The sequence below is a fragment of the Rhinoraja longicauda genome, chromosome 4, assembly GCF_053455715.1.
Source record: "Rhinoraja longicauda isolate Sanriku21f chromosome 4, sRhiLon1.1, whole genome shotgun sequence".
Classification (NCBI taxonomy): Eukaryota; Metazoa; Chordata; class Chondrichthyes; order Rajiformes; family Arhynchobatidae; genus Rhinoraja; species Rhinoraja longicauda.
This window is the reverse complement of record NC_135956.1, coordinates 8521209-8533213: the sequence shown is the minus strand read 5'-3', so window position 1 is coordinate 8533213 and position 12005 is coordinate 8521209. Positions and strand designations below refer to the sequence as shown.

The following is a 12005-nucleotide window of genomic DNA, read 5'->3' as shown; positions in this document are numbered from 1 at the left end:
CTGCTGTTTGCCAACAGACAGTGTGTAAAAGGAGAGCCTTTTAATTAATTGATGACTGCCCCCAGGGTGCATCGCAGGGCCCTGTGTCCGTTGAAGCGGGGAAGAGGCGAGTGAAACAGGGACAGATGTGAACACTGCCCGCCCCGGCCTAGTAGCTCATCAATCACTCAGCTCTCTCACGGTGGGTGTGAGTGAGTGTCTACTGATGTACCCACGCCGTGACCGCCTGCCGTCGCAGGGGAGAGACCGAGGCAATGGCCGGCTCCCGACACCAGCTCTCCACCTGCTGCCTGTCAGCTCTCTCCACCACCGGCCTCTTCAACGCCCTGCTCCCTCTCTTCATCTCGCCCACCTCCTCCCAGTTTCTGGACCCTGACGTGAGTTTTACCGTTTGTTTTCTCTCTCTGAGCCCCCCCCCCCCCCTCTCTCCTGCCCTCTGCATCTTTGTATGAATGAGCTGCTTCGATGTTATCCGTCACCAGTTCGGCAGAAGGTACAGAAGCTTGAAAGCACGCACCACCAGACTCAGGAACAGCTTCTTCCCCTCTGTTATCAGGCTTCTGAACGGCCCTTCCATAAGCTAGGGCACTGTCCGATTCACCTCTACCCCATTGCGGACATTGGACTTTGTCTGTGGAACTGATGCGCTACAATGCTGAGAACTATATTCTGCACTCTGTATCTTCCCTGTATCTACCTGTTGTAACTTGAGTTTGACTTGATTGTACGTATGGATAGTATTATCTGTTTGGATAGCACGCAAGACAAATCTTTCCACTGTACCTCGGCACACGTGATAATAATAAACTCAAACAAGCAAAACCAGCTGGGGCCAGCCAACAGGTCAGAGGGTCAGATAATTAGTGTAGGAAGGAACTGCAGATGCTGGTTTACACCGAAGATAGACACAAAATGCTGGAGTAACTCAGTGAGTCAGACAGCATTTCTGGAGTAAAGGAGTAGGTGATGTTTCGGGTCGAGACCCTTCTTCAGATTGAAGAGTCTGAAGAAGGGTCTTGACCCAAAATGTCACCCCTTCCTTATAGCCAGAGATGCTGCCTGTCCCGCCAAGTTACTCCAGAATTTTGAGTCTATCTTCTCGAAACATAGAAACATAGAAAACTGGTGCAGGAATAGGCCAAGGGCTTTCGAGCCAGCACCGCCATTCAATATGATCATGGCTGATCATCCAAAATCAGTACCCCGTTCCTGCTTTCTCCCCATATCCCATATAGCAGATAATTAGATTCAGATTTAGGTCTGGGTTTAATACCAGCTTTACACATCAGTTTCTTGGACTAATTTCTAGCTGGATATATTTTAAAGCAGAGATAGATAGATTCTTGATTGGTACAGGTGTCAGGGGTTATGGGGAGAAGGCAGGAGAATGGGGCTAGGAGGGAGAGATAGATCAGCCATGATTGAATGGTGGAGGAGTCTGATGGGCCGAATGACCTAATTCTGCTCCTATCACTTATGAACTGAAGAACTTTTGAAGACAGTCAGAAAGTCATTGTTGAATTTCTCTGCCATTTCCTTGTTCCCTGTTATAAATTGTCCCATCTCTGTGTAAAGAGCGTGCAGGAAGGAACTGCAGATGCTGGTTTATACCCAAGGTAGACACTGAAGATATAGTCTGAAGAAGGGCCTCGACCCAAAACATCATCTATTCCTTTTATCCAGAGATGCTGTCTGACCCGTTGAGTTGCTCCAGCTTTTTGTGTCTATCTGCCTAAAGGGTGTTTAATTGTCACATGTACCAACAACAGAACAAGGGAATTCTAATTGAACTCTCAGGGCTAACGGAATCAAGGGATATGGGGAAAAAAGCAGGAATGGGGCACTGATTTTGGATGATCAGCCATGAACATATTGAATGGCGGTGTTGGCTTGAAGGCCTGAATGACCCACTCCTGCACCTATTGTCTATGTTTCTATGTTTATTTGCAGGGGGCATAACAAGCCTGTAAGCACAATCGACAATAGACAATAGGTGCAGGAGTAGGCTATTCGGCCCTTCGAGCCAGCACCGCCATTCAATGTGATCATGGCTGATCATTCTCAATCAGTACCCCGTTCCTGCCTTCTCCCCATACCCCCTGACTCCGCTATCCTTAAGAGCTCTACCTAGTTCTCTCTTGAATGCATTCAGAGACTTGGCCTCCACTGCCTTCTGAGGCAGTGAATTCCACAGATTTACAACTCTCTGACTGAAAAAGTTTTTCCTCATCTCCGTTCTAAATGGCCTACCCCTTATTCTTAAACTGTGGCCCCTGGTTCTGGACTCCCCCAACATTGGGAACATGTTTCCTGCCTCTAACGTGTCCAACGCCTTAATAATCTTATATGTTTCGATAAGACCCCCTCTCATCCTTCTAAATTCCAGCATATACAAGCCTAGCCGCTCCAGTCTTTCAACATGCGACAGCCCCGCCATTCCGGGAATTAACCTAGTAAACCTACGCTGCACACCCCCAATATCAAGAATATCCTTCCTCAAATTTGGAGACCAAAACTGCACACAGTACTCCAGGTGTAGTCTCACTAGGGCCCTATACAACTGCATAATGGATGTAGATAATATCTAATTAACAAATATGTAATAAATTAAAAATTCCAATACTTGCGTCAAAAACCCAATGTCCTCAGTGCAAGCAAAGAAGGCTCAAAAATCATGGTTAAGGTTATTGTTGTGTGGTTTTTAATAGCCTAATTGTTGTCAGGAAGAAGCTGTTCCTCAACCTGTTTTCAGGCTCCTGTACCTTCTTCCCGATGGCAGGGGTGGAATGAGATCGTGGCCAGGGTGGTGTGGGTCTCTGATGATGCTGGCTGCCTTTTTGAGGCAGCGACTCCTGTAGATCCCTTCGATGGTGGGGAGGTCAGTACCCTTGATGGACCGGGCAGTGTCCACCAGTTTTTGCCGTCTTCTTCGCTGCTGAGCGTTCAAGTTGCCGAACCAGGCCGTGATGCAGCCAATCAATGTGCTCTCTACTGTACACCTGGTCCGTGTGTGGAACGAGCAGCTAGAGAAGGTAGTTGAGGCAGGTACAATAACAGCATTTATGAGATATTTTGTGTTTAGTTTTGTTGCATGCTAGTGTTAAATCAAGTTCTCACTAGCCGGCCAACGGAAAGACAATACATGATTACAATCGAGCCATCCACAGTGTATGGATACATGATGAGGGAATACTGGAGTATTGTGTGCAATTTTGGTCTCCTAATTTGAGGAAGGACATTCTTGCTATTGAGGGAGTGCAGCGTAGGTTCACCAGGTTAATTCCCGGGATGGCGGGACTGACAGTTAATGAAAGAATGGGTCGACTGGGCTTGTATTCACTGGAATTTAGCAGGATGAGAGGGGATCTTATAGAAACATATAAAATTCTTAAAGGTTTCGACAGGTTAGATGCAGGAAAAATGTTCCCGATATTGAGGGAGTCCAGAACCAGGGGTCACAGTTTAAGAATAAGGGGTAGGCCATTTAGGACTGAGATGAAGCAAAACATCTTCACCCAGAGAGTTGTGAATCTGTGGGATTCTCTGCCACAGAAGGCAGTGGAGGCCAATTCACTGGATGTTTTCAAGAGAGAGTAAAATTTAGCTCTTAGGGCTAACGGAATCAAGGGATATGGGGAGAAAGCAGGAACGGGGTACATGATTTTAGATGATCAGCCATGATCATATTGAATGGCGGTGCTGGCTCGAAGGGCCTAATGGCCTACTCCTGCACATATCTTTCTATGTTTTTATGTTTCTATGTTTCTAGTAAATGTGTTTCTAGTATGTTTCTATGTTTCTTGTAAGTTTAGTGCAAGATAATATCCATTAAAGTCCAATCAGAGGTTGTCCGAGGGTCTCTAATGAGGTAGATAGTAGCTGAGGACTACTCTCCAGTTGGTGATAGAATGGTTCAGTTGCCTGATAACAGCTGGGAGGAAACTGTCCCTGAATCTGGAAGAGTGTGTTTACACACTTCTGTACTTCTTGCCTGATGGGAGAGAGGAGAAGAGGGAGTGGTGTGACTTGTCCTTGATTATGATGCTGGCCTTGCCGAGGCAGAATGAAGTATAGATGCAGTCAATGGAAGGGAGGTTTTGTGCGATGGTCTGGGCTGCATCCACAATTGCTTGTGATCCCAGATGGAGCTGTTCCCAAACCAAGCTGTGATGCATCCCGATAAAATGTTTTCTGCAGTGCATCCGCAGAAGTTGGTGAGGGTTGTTGGGGACATGCTGAACTTTCTAAGTCTTCTAAGGAAACACGGTGGCGCAGCGGTAGAGTTGCTGCTTTACAGCGCCAGAGATCAGGGTTCGATCCTGACTACTGGTGCTGTCTGTGCGGAGTTTGTACGTTCTCCCCGTGACCTGCGTGGGTTTTCTCCGAGATCAGTTTCCTCCCACACTCCAAAGACGTACAGGTTTGTCGGTTAATTGGCTTGGAATAAATGTGAAATTGTCTCTGGTGCTTATAGGATAGTGTTAATGTGTGGGGATTGCTGGTCGGCAAGGACTCGGCAGGCCGAGGGCCCTGTTTCCGCGCTGTATCACTAAATTAAACATTGAATAATAATAATGTAATAAGAAGGAACTACAGATGCTAGTTTACACCAAAGATAGACACAAAATGCTGGAGTAAATCAACAGGTCAGGCAGCATTTCTGAAAAAAATGGATGGGTGACATTTCTTCAGACTGAAGAAGGTCCTGACCCAAAACGTCTCCTATCCTTTTTCTCCAGTAATGTTGCCTGAACCACTGAGTTATTTCAGCATTTTGCGTCTATCTCTGGTTTGTAGATTAACTGATCTTAGTTTGGTTTAGTTTAGTTTAGTTTAGTGTATTGTTACGTTTACAGTTGTACAGTGAAAAGCTTTTTTGTTGCATGCTGTCCAGTGAGAGGAAAGACAATACATGATTCCATGTGTAGGAAGGATCTGCAGATGCTGTTTTAAACCAAAGATGGATACAAGATGCTGGAGTAACTCAGCGGGTCAGACAGCATCTCTGGAGAGAAGGAATGGGTGATTACAATCGAGCCGTCCACAGTGTACAGCTATAGGATAAAGGGAATAATGTTTAGTGCAAGATAAAGTCCAGCAAAGTCTGATTAAAGATAGTCTGAGGGTCTCCAGTGAGGTAAATGGGAGGTCAAGAATGCTCTCAAGGTGGTGATAAGATGGCTCAGTTGTCTTTAAATTGCCCCTAGTGTGCAGGGAGTGGATAAGAAAATGAGGTAACATGGAACTAGTGTGAATGGGTGAATACCGGACAGCATGGACTCAGTGGGCCGAAGGGCCTGTTTCCATGCTGAAGCTTTCAGAAAGCTTTCAGAACCACCATGGTTCCCTCAACCCTAAGCACAGTTCTTCTGAATGTATCTCTGATGGTTTTGATATAAAACCATTATATTGCATTATAAAAAGATTTAACTTCCAAAGAATTCTCCCAAAAATTAATTCCAAAAGAGGAACCTCACTCCCTTGGGACAATCAGAGTAATGGATGGGATTTTAATTAGGAAAGCTAATTCACAATTATCTCCATCCCTTTGCTGTTGTAAACAAAAAGTTAAAAAACCCTGCAGATTCCAGAATTCTGAAATAAAAGCAAGTTAATTCCCGGGATGGCGGACCTGACATATGAGGAAAGAATGGGTCGAATGGGCTTGTATTCACTTGAATTTAGAAGGATGAGATGGGATCTTATAGAAACATATACAATTCTTAAGGGATTGGAAAGGCTAGATGCAGAAAAAATGTTCCCAAATGTTGGGGGAGTCCAGAACCAGGGATCACAGTTATAAGGACATTTAGGACTGAGATGAGGAAAAACTTTTTCACCCAGAGAGTTGTGACTGTGGAACGCTCTGCCACAGAAGGCAGTGGAGGCCAATTCACTGGATGTATTCAAGAGAGTCAGATACAGCTCTTCGGGCTGATGGAATCAAGAGATATGGGGAGAAAGCAGGAATGGGGTATTGAGTTTGGATGATCAGCCATGACCATATTGAATGGCGGTGCTGGCTCGAAGGGCCGAATGGCCGAATGCCCTGTTCCTGCACCTATTTTCTATGTTTCTATGAAATGCTGGAAGCATCATGGATGAGGGGTGCAGAATTAAGCATTAGAACGAGGTGGCACGATGGCACAGTGGTCGAGTCCCCAGAGACCCCAGGTTCGATCCTGACTACGGGTGCTGCCTGTACGGAGTTTGGACGTTCTCCCCGAGACCGCGTGGGTTTGCTCCGGGTGCTCCGTTTTCCTCCCGCACTCCAAAGCAGTGCAGGTTTGTAGGTTAATTGGCTTCTTCAAGTTGTAAATTGTCCCCAGTGCGTGTAGGATAGTGTTAGTGTGCGGGGATCGCTGGTCAGCGCGGACTCGGCGTGCCGAAGGCCCTGTTCCCATGCTATATTTTTAAACTAAACTAAATTAAACATGGAACATAGAAAGGTACAGCTCAGGAATATGCCCACACTATGTCCATGCCGAACATGATGATGATCTAAACTAATCTCCTCTGCCCGCACGTGACCCATATCCCTCCGTTCCCTGCATATCCATATTTCCTCAGGGTGCTCTGGTTTCCTCCCACATCCCAAAGATACTCAGAGCATGGAACATAGAGCAGGAATCCGCTGAGTTACTCCAGCATTTTGTGTCTATCAAAGGAGGTCGTTGAGGCAGGTACTATAACAACATTCTTGATTAGTACGGGTGTCAGGGGTTATGGGGAGAAGGCAGGAGAAAGTGGTTAGGAAGGACAGATAGATCAACCATGATTGAATGGTGGAGTAGACTTGATGGGCCGAATGGCCTAATTCTGCCCCTATGAACTTATCAGCTAAAAAGTAATGTGAATGGGTGATCGATGGTCGACATAGAAACATAGAAAATAGGTGCAGGAGTAGGCCATTCGGCCCTTCGAGCCTGCACCGCCATTCAATATGATCATGGCTGATCATCCAACTCAGTATCCTGTACCTGCCTTCTCTCCATACCCCCTGATCCCTTTAGCCACAAGGGCCACATCTAACTCCCTCTTAAATATAGCCAATGAACTGGCCTCAACTACCTTCTGTGGCAGAGAATTCCACAGACTCACCACTCTCTGTGTGAAGAAATGTTTTCTCATCTCGGACCTAAAAGACTTCCCCCTTATCCTTAAGCTGTGACCCCGACATGGACTCGGTGGGCCGAGTTATCAGTTTTCGTGCTGCACGTGTTTGGAGTGTGGGAGGAAAAAGAAGATCTCGGAGAAATCCCACGCAGGTCACGGGGAGAACATACAAACTCCGTACAGACAAGCAACCGGAGTCGGGATCAAACACGTGTCTCTGGCGCTGTAAGGCGGCAACTCTACCGCTGCTCCACCTGCCACCCACTCCGTGCTGTATCTTTAGTTTTAAGCAAAAATGTAAACATTTATTCATCATTCTGAATCCCAACGTTGATGTCTCAACTCAGTAAGTCGGAAATTACTTGCAAGTCTGCTGTGAAATTGCCACTAAATTTAAACACCGTGTTCAAATGACCAATAACCTGCTTTAATAAAGGGCACCGAGCAGCTGGAAGGAAGATAGAATACAAACTGGTCTGACATTTCCTTTTTAATTAGCTCGTATCAGGAGCGAGGTATGATAAGGAAGAATCATTGTAACGAGTGGATTAGAAAGTCATAAATTAGACCATGAACACGAGAATCAAAAGAATTGAAAATATGTTCAACTGTTCACATCGTTTTGCCAACAGCAGCAACAGAAATGTAATGACCCCAGGCTTTTATCATCACTCAGAGGGTGGTGGGTGCATGGAACGAGCAGCCAGAGCGGCCTGTGGGGGAAGCAACTGGAGCTGCTCGTTTATAAAATATGATAAACCAAATTCACTAAATGAATAAACACAGTGCCAGTGCAATTAAAAAGCTCAAAGTCCTTAGTGCAACCAAAGACAGTGTTTGGTTGACAAAGACACAGAAGGCTGTGGAGGCCAAGTCTGGACATTTTTAAGACAACGATAGATAGATTCTTGATTAGTACGGGTGTCAGGGGTCATGGGGAGAAGGCAGGAGAGAATGGGGTTAGGAGGGAGAGATAAATCAGCCACGATTGAATGGCGGAGTAGACTTGATGGGCCGAATGGACTAATTCTGTTTCTATTCCTTATAACCTTATGACCTTATGACAGTCCATAGAAGTCCCTAGTTGAGGTCAGTGTTGTGTGGTGTTTAACAGCCTGATGGTTGTTGGGGAAGAAGCTGTTTCTGAACCTAGACGTTACAGTTTTCCGGCTCCTGTACCTCCTTGAGTGGGTTAACATATGATGAGCGTTTGGCGGCACTGGGCCTGTGCTCGCTGGAGTTTAGAAGGATGAGGGGGGACCTCATTGAAACATACAGAATAGTGAAAGGCCTGGATAGAGTGGATGTGGAGAGGATGTTTGCACCAGTGGGAGAGTCTAGGACCAGAGGGCACAGCCTCAGAATTAAAGGACGCTCCTTTAGGAAGGAGATGAGGAGGAATTTCTTTAGTCAGAGGGTGGTGAATCTGTGGAATTCGTTGCCACAAGGCTGTGGAGGCCAATTCGGTGGAAATATTTAATGCAGAGATAGATAGAAGATTCTTGATTAGTACGGGTGTCAGGGGTTATGGGAAGAAGGCAGGAGAATGGGATGAGGAGGGAGAGATAGATCAGCCATGATTGAATGGCGGAGTGGCCTTCATGAACCGAATGGCCTAATTTTCACTATCACTTATGATCTTATGACATGCTCTTCTTCCCGATGGCAGGGGTGAAATGAGAGCGTGGCCAGGGTGGTGTGGGTCTCTGATGATGCTGGCGGCCTTTTTGAAGCAGCGACTCCTGTAGATCCCTTCGATGGTGGGGAGGTCAGTGCCCGTGATGGACCGGGAAGTGCCCACCACTCTCTGTAATCTCCTTCATTCCTGGGGGTTCGAGTTGCTGATCCAGGCCGCGATGCAACCAGTCAGTGTGGTCTCTACCCGACACCCATAGTTCCCATAGTAACTCAGAGGGACCAGCCGCATCTCTGGAGATGCTCAGACCGAGAGTCAGAGGAGGGGGAAACGAGAGATATGGAAGGGTAAGGTGTGAAAACGAGAGATCAAAGGGGACACAGTTCAAGGAAAATGTAGAATCGATCTATGTAGTATGCAGTGAATATAAAAGCATATGTTTTTTATAAAGTTTTGCTTAAGGGCATTATGTACTTTAGAACGCAGAGAGGCACGTCATTTATATTAATTGCCAACAACAATGAAATTCATGGAATTAATATGAGCCGCAACCCACAAATTAATACCTTGGAGGTGAAAGCAATATAAGAAAGGGAAAGGTCACCTCTGTCATTTGTTGTTAAGATTAAAGGCAATTATACTGTTTGACCTATTTTTTAATATATATTTTTTAATATACATTTGACCTTTTTTTTAATATATATTGTTTGATCTTTTTTTTCCCCTTCATTTGTGGGATTGGTGCATTAAAAACAATCAGCAGGATCATTGAGGGATGAAGTGCCTAGTCCTGTTCTCAAAAGAGAGATTTACCTCTTAGGGCTAATGGAATCAAGGGATATGGGGAGAAAGCAGGAACTTGGTACTGATTTTGAATGATCAAGTCAAGTTTATTTGTCACATACACATACACGATGTGCAGTGAAATGAAAGTGGCAATGCCTGCGGATTGTGCACAAAAAAGAATTACAGTTACAGCATATAAATAAAGTTAATACAGAGTAGACAAAATTTAGTCCCTGGAGTTATAAAAGTTAACAGTCCTGATGGCCTGTGGGAAGAAACTCCGTCTCATTCTCTCCGTTTTCACAGCGTGACAGCGGAGGCATTTGCCTGACCGTAGCATCTGGAACAGTGCGTTGCTGGGGTGGTAGGGGTCCCCCATAATCTTGCTTGCTCTGGATCTGCACCTCCTGATGTATAGGTCCTGCAGGGGGGCGAGTGTAGTTCCCATGGTGCGTTCTGCCAAACGCATTACTCTCCGCAGGGCCTTCCTGTCCTGGGCAGAGCTGTTCCCAAACCAGACTGTGATGTTGCCGGACAGGATGCTCTCTACAGCCCCAGAGTAGAAGCAATGAAGGATCCTCAGAGACACTCTGAATTTCCTCAGCTGTCTAAGGTGGTATAGGCGCTGCTTTGCCTTACCCACCAGTGCGGCAATGTGTGTTGTCCACGTCAAATCCTCTTTGATGTGGACTCCCAAGTATTTAAAACTGCTCACCCTATCCACAGCGGACCCATTTATCTCCAGTGGCGTGTACGTCCTTGGATGTTGAGCCCTTCTAAAGTCCACAATCAGCTCCTTAGTCTTTTTGACATTCAAGAGGAGGCTATTGTCCTGACACCAGAGTGCCAGATCAGCCACCTCCTCCCGGTAGGTCTTCTCATCGTTGTCGGAGATCCGGCCCACCACCACAGTGTCATCAGCAAAATTGATGATGGAGTTTGAGCTGAACCTGGCTCCACAGTCATGTGTGTACAGGGAGTACAGTAGGGGGCTAAGGACGCAACCCTGGGGGGATCCTATGTTCAGGGTGAGGGGGCTAGATGTGTGTTCTCCCATCCTGACCACTTGGGGCCTGGCGGTGAGAAAGTCCAGGACCCAGGCACACAGGGGTGTGCTAAGCCCCAGTTCCAGCAGCTTCTCAGCCATTCTGCTGGGGACTATTGTGTTGAAGGCTGAACTAAAGTCAATGAACAGCGTCCTCACATAGCCCCCCTTCTGGCTGTCCAGATGAGAGAGAGCGGTGTGCAGAACCTGGGAGACCGCATCATCCGTGGACCTGTTCGGACGGTCATGTTGAATGGTGGTGCTGGCTCGAAGGGCCGAATGGCCTACTCCTGCACCTATTTTCCTATGTTTCTATGTTTCTATGTACTGTTTAGTTTAGTTTAGTATTGGTTAAGTTTAGAGATACAGCATGCAAACAGGCCCTTCAGCCCACCGGGTCCATGCTGACCATCAATTACCTGTTCACATTAGTTCTATGTTCTCCCACTTGTTTACTTTAGTTGATTGTCACGTGTACCTCTAGATGTCCTAGAGGACAGAGGATCTAGGGAGACAGAGGAACTGAAATAAATTTTAATTAGGCGAGAAATAGTATTGGGTGGACTGATGGGACTGAAGGCTGATAAATCCCCAGGGCCTGATGGTCTGCATCCCAGAGTACTCAAGGAGGTGCCTCTAGAAATCGTGGACACATTGGTGATCATTTTCCAATGTTCTATAGATTCAGGATCGGTTCCTGTGGATTGGAGGGTAGCTAATGTTATCCCTCTTTTCAAGAAAGGAGCGAGAGAGAAAACAGGGAATTATAGACCAGTTTGGTGGGGAAAATGCTGGAGTCAATTATTAAAGAGGTAATAACAGCACATTTGGATAGCAGTAAAAGGATTGGTTCACTCAGCATGGATTCATAATAATAATAATAATAATTCATTTATTTTATATAGCGCCTTATTGGGTGCTCAAAGCGCTTTACAAAAACAATCAACATAAAAACAAACAGACAAACTATCCTAACGGAAAAGCGGCGAATAAACAGCGCCAGCGTCCTCTCACGTCAGGGTCCGGCAGTAGACAACAAAAAGCACAGGACACACAGATACAATTTTTACACAAACAGCCATCACAGTGATTGCTCCAGGCACACCCTCACTGTGATGGAAGGCAAAGTCTTATCTCCTCCTCATTCTTCTCTCGTGGTGCCACGAGGTGATCGAGGCTCCCAACTTTTTGAAGCCCCCACCGGGCGATGGAAAGTCCCAGGGCCGAGCCGAGCAGGCCGATGAAAGTCCTGAGCCCCCACCGGGTGATGGAAAGTGCTGCGGCCGAGCCACGCAGGGTGATGAAGGGCCTGCGAGCGGGTCGATCGTACCTCGCGCTTCGGGGCGGTCGAAGCTGCTAAGGCTGGAGCTCCCAAAAACCGGTCGCCAGCCAGGGACCTGCGAGCTCCCGATGTTGCGGTCT

The 12005-nt window shown here is 46.5% G+C and overlaps 1 protein-coding gene across 1 annotated transcript in view; it reads left to right on the top strand.

Annotated features, from left to right (window-relative positions):
* The first annotated feature begins 254 nt into the window (after positions 1-254).
* The window catches only part of tmie (transmembrane inner ear), a 31762-nt gene continuing 20011 nt past the window's right edge, over positions 255-12005 (top strand). Inside the window, exon 1 of the mRNA XM_078398183.1 lies at positions 255-377. Within this exon, the coding sequence (XP_078254309.1) occupies positions 255-377 (123 nt within the window). The remainder of the gene's footprint in view (positions 378-12005) is intronic.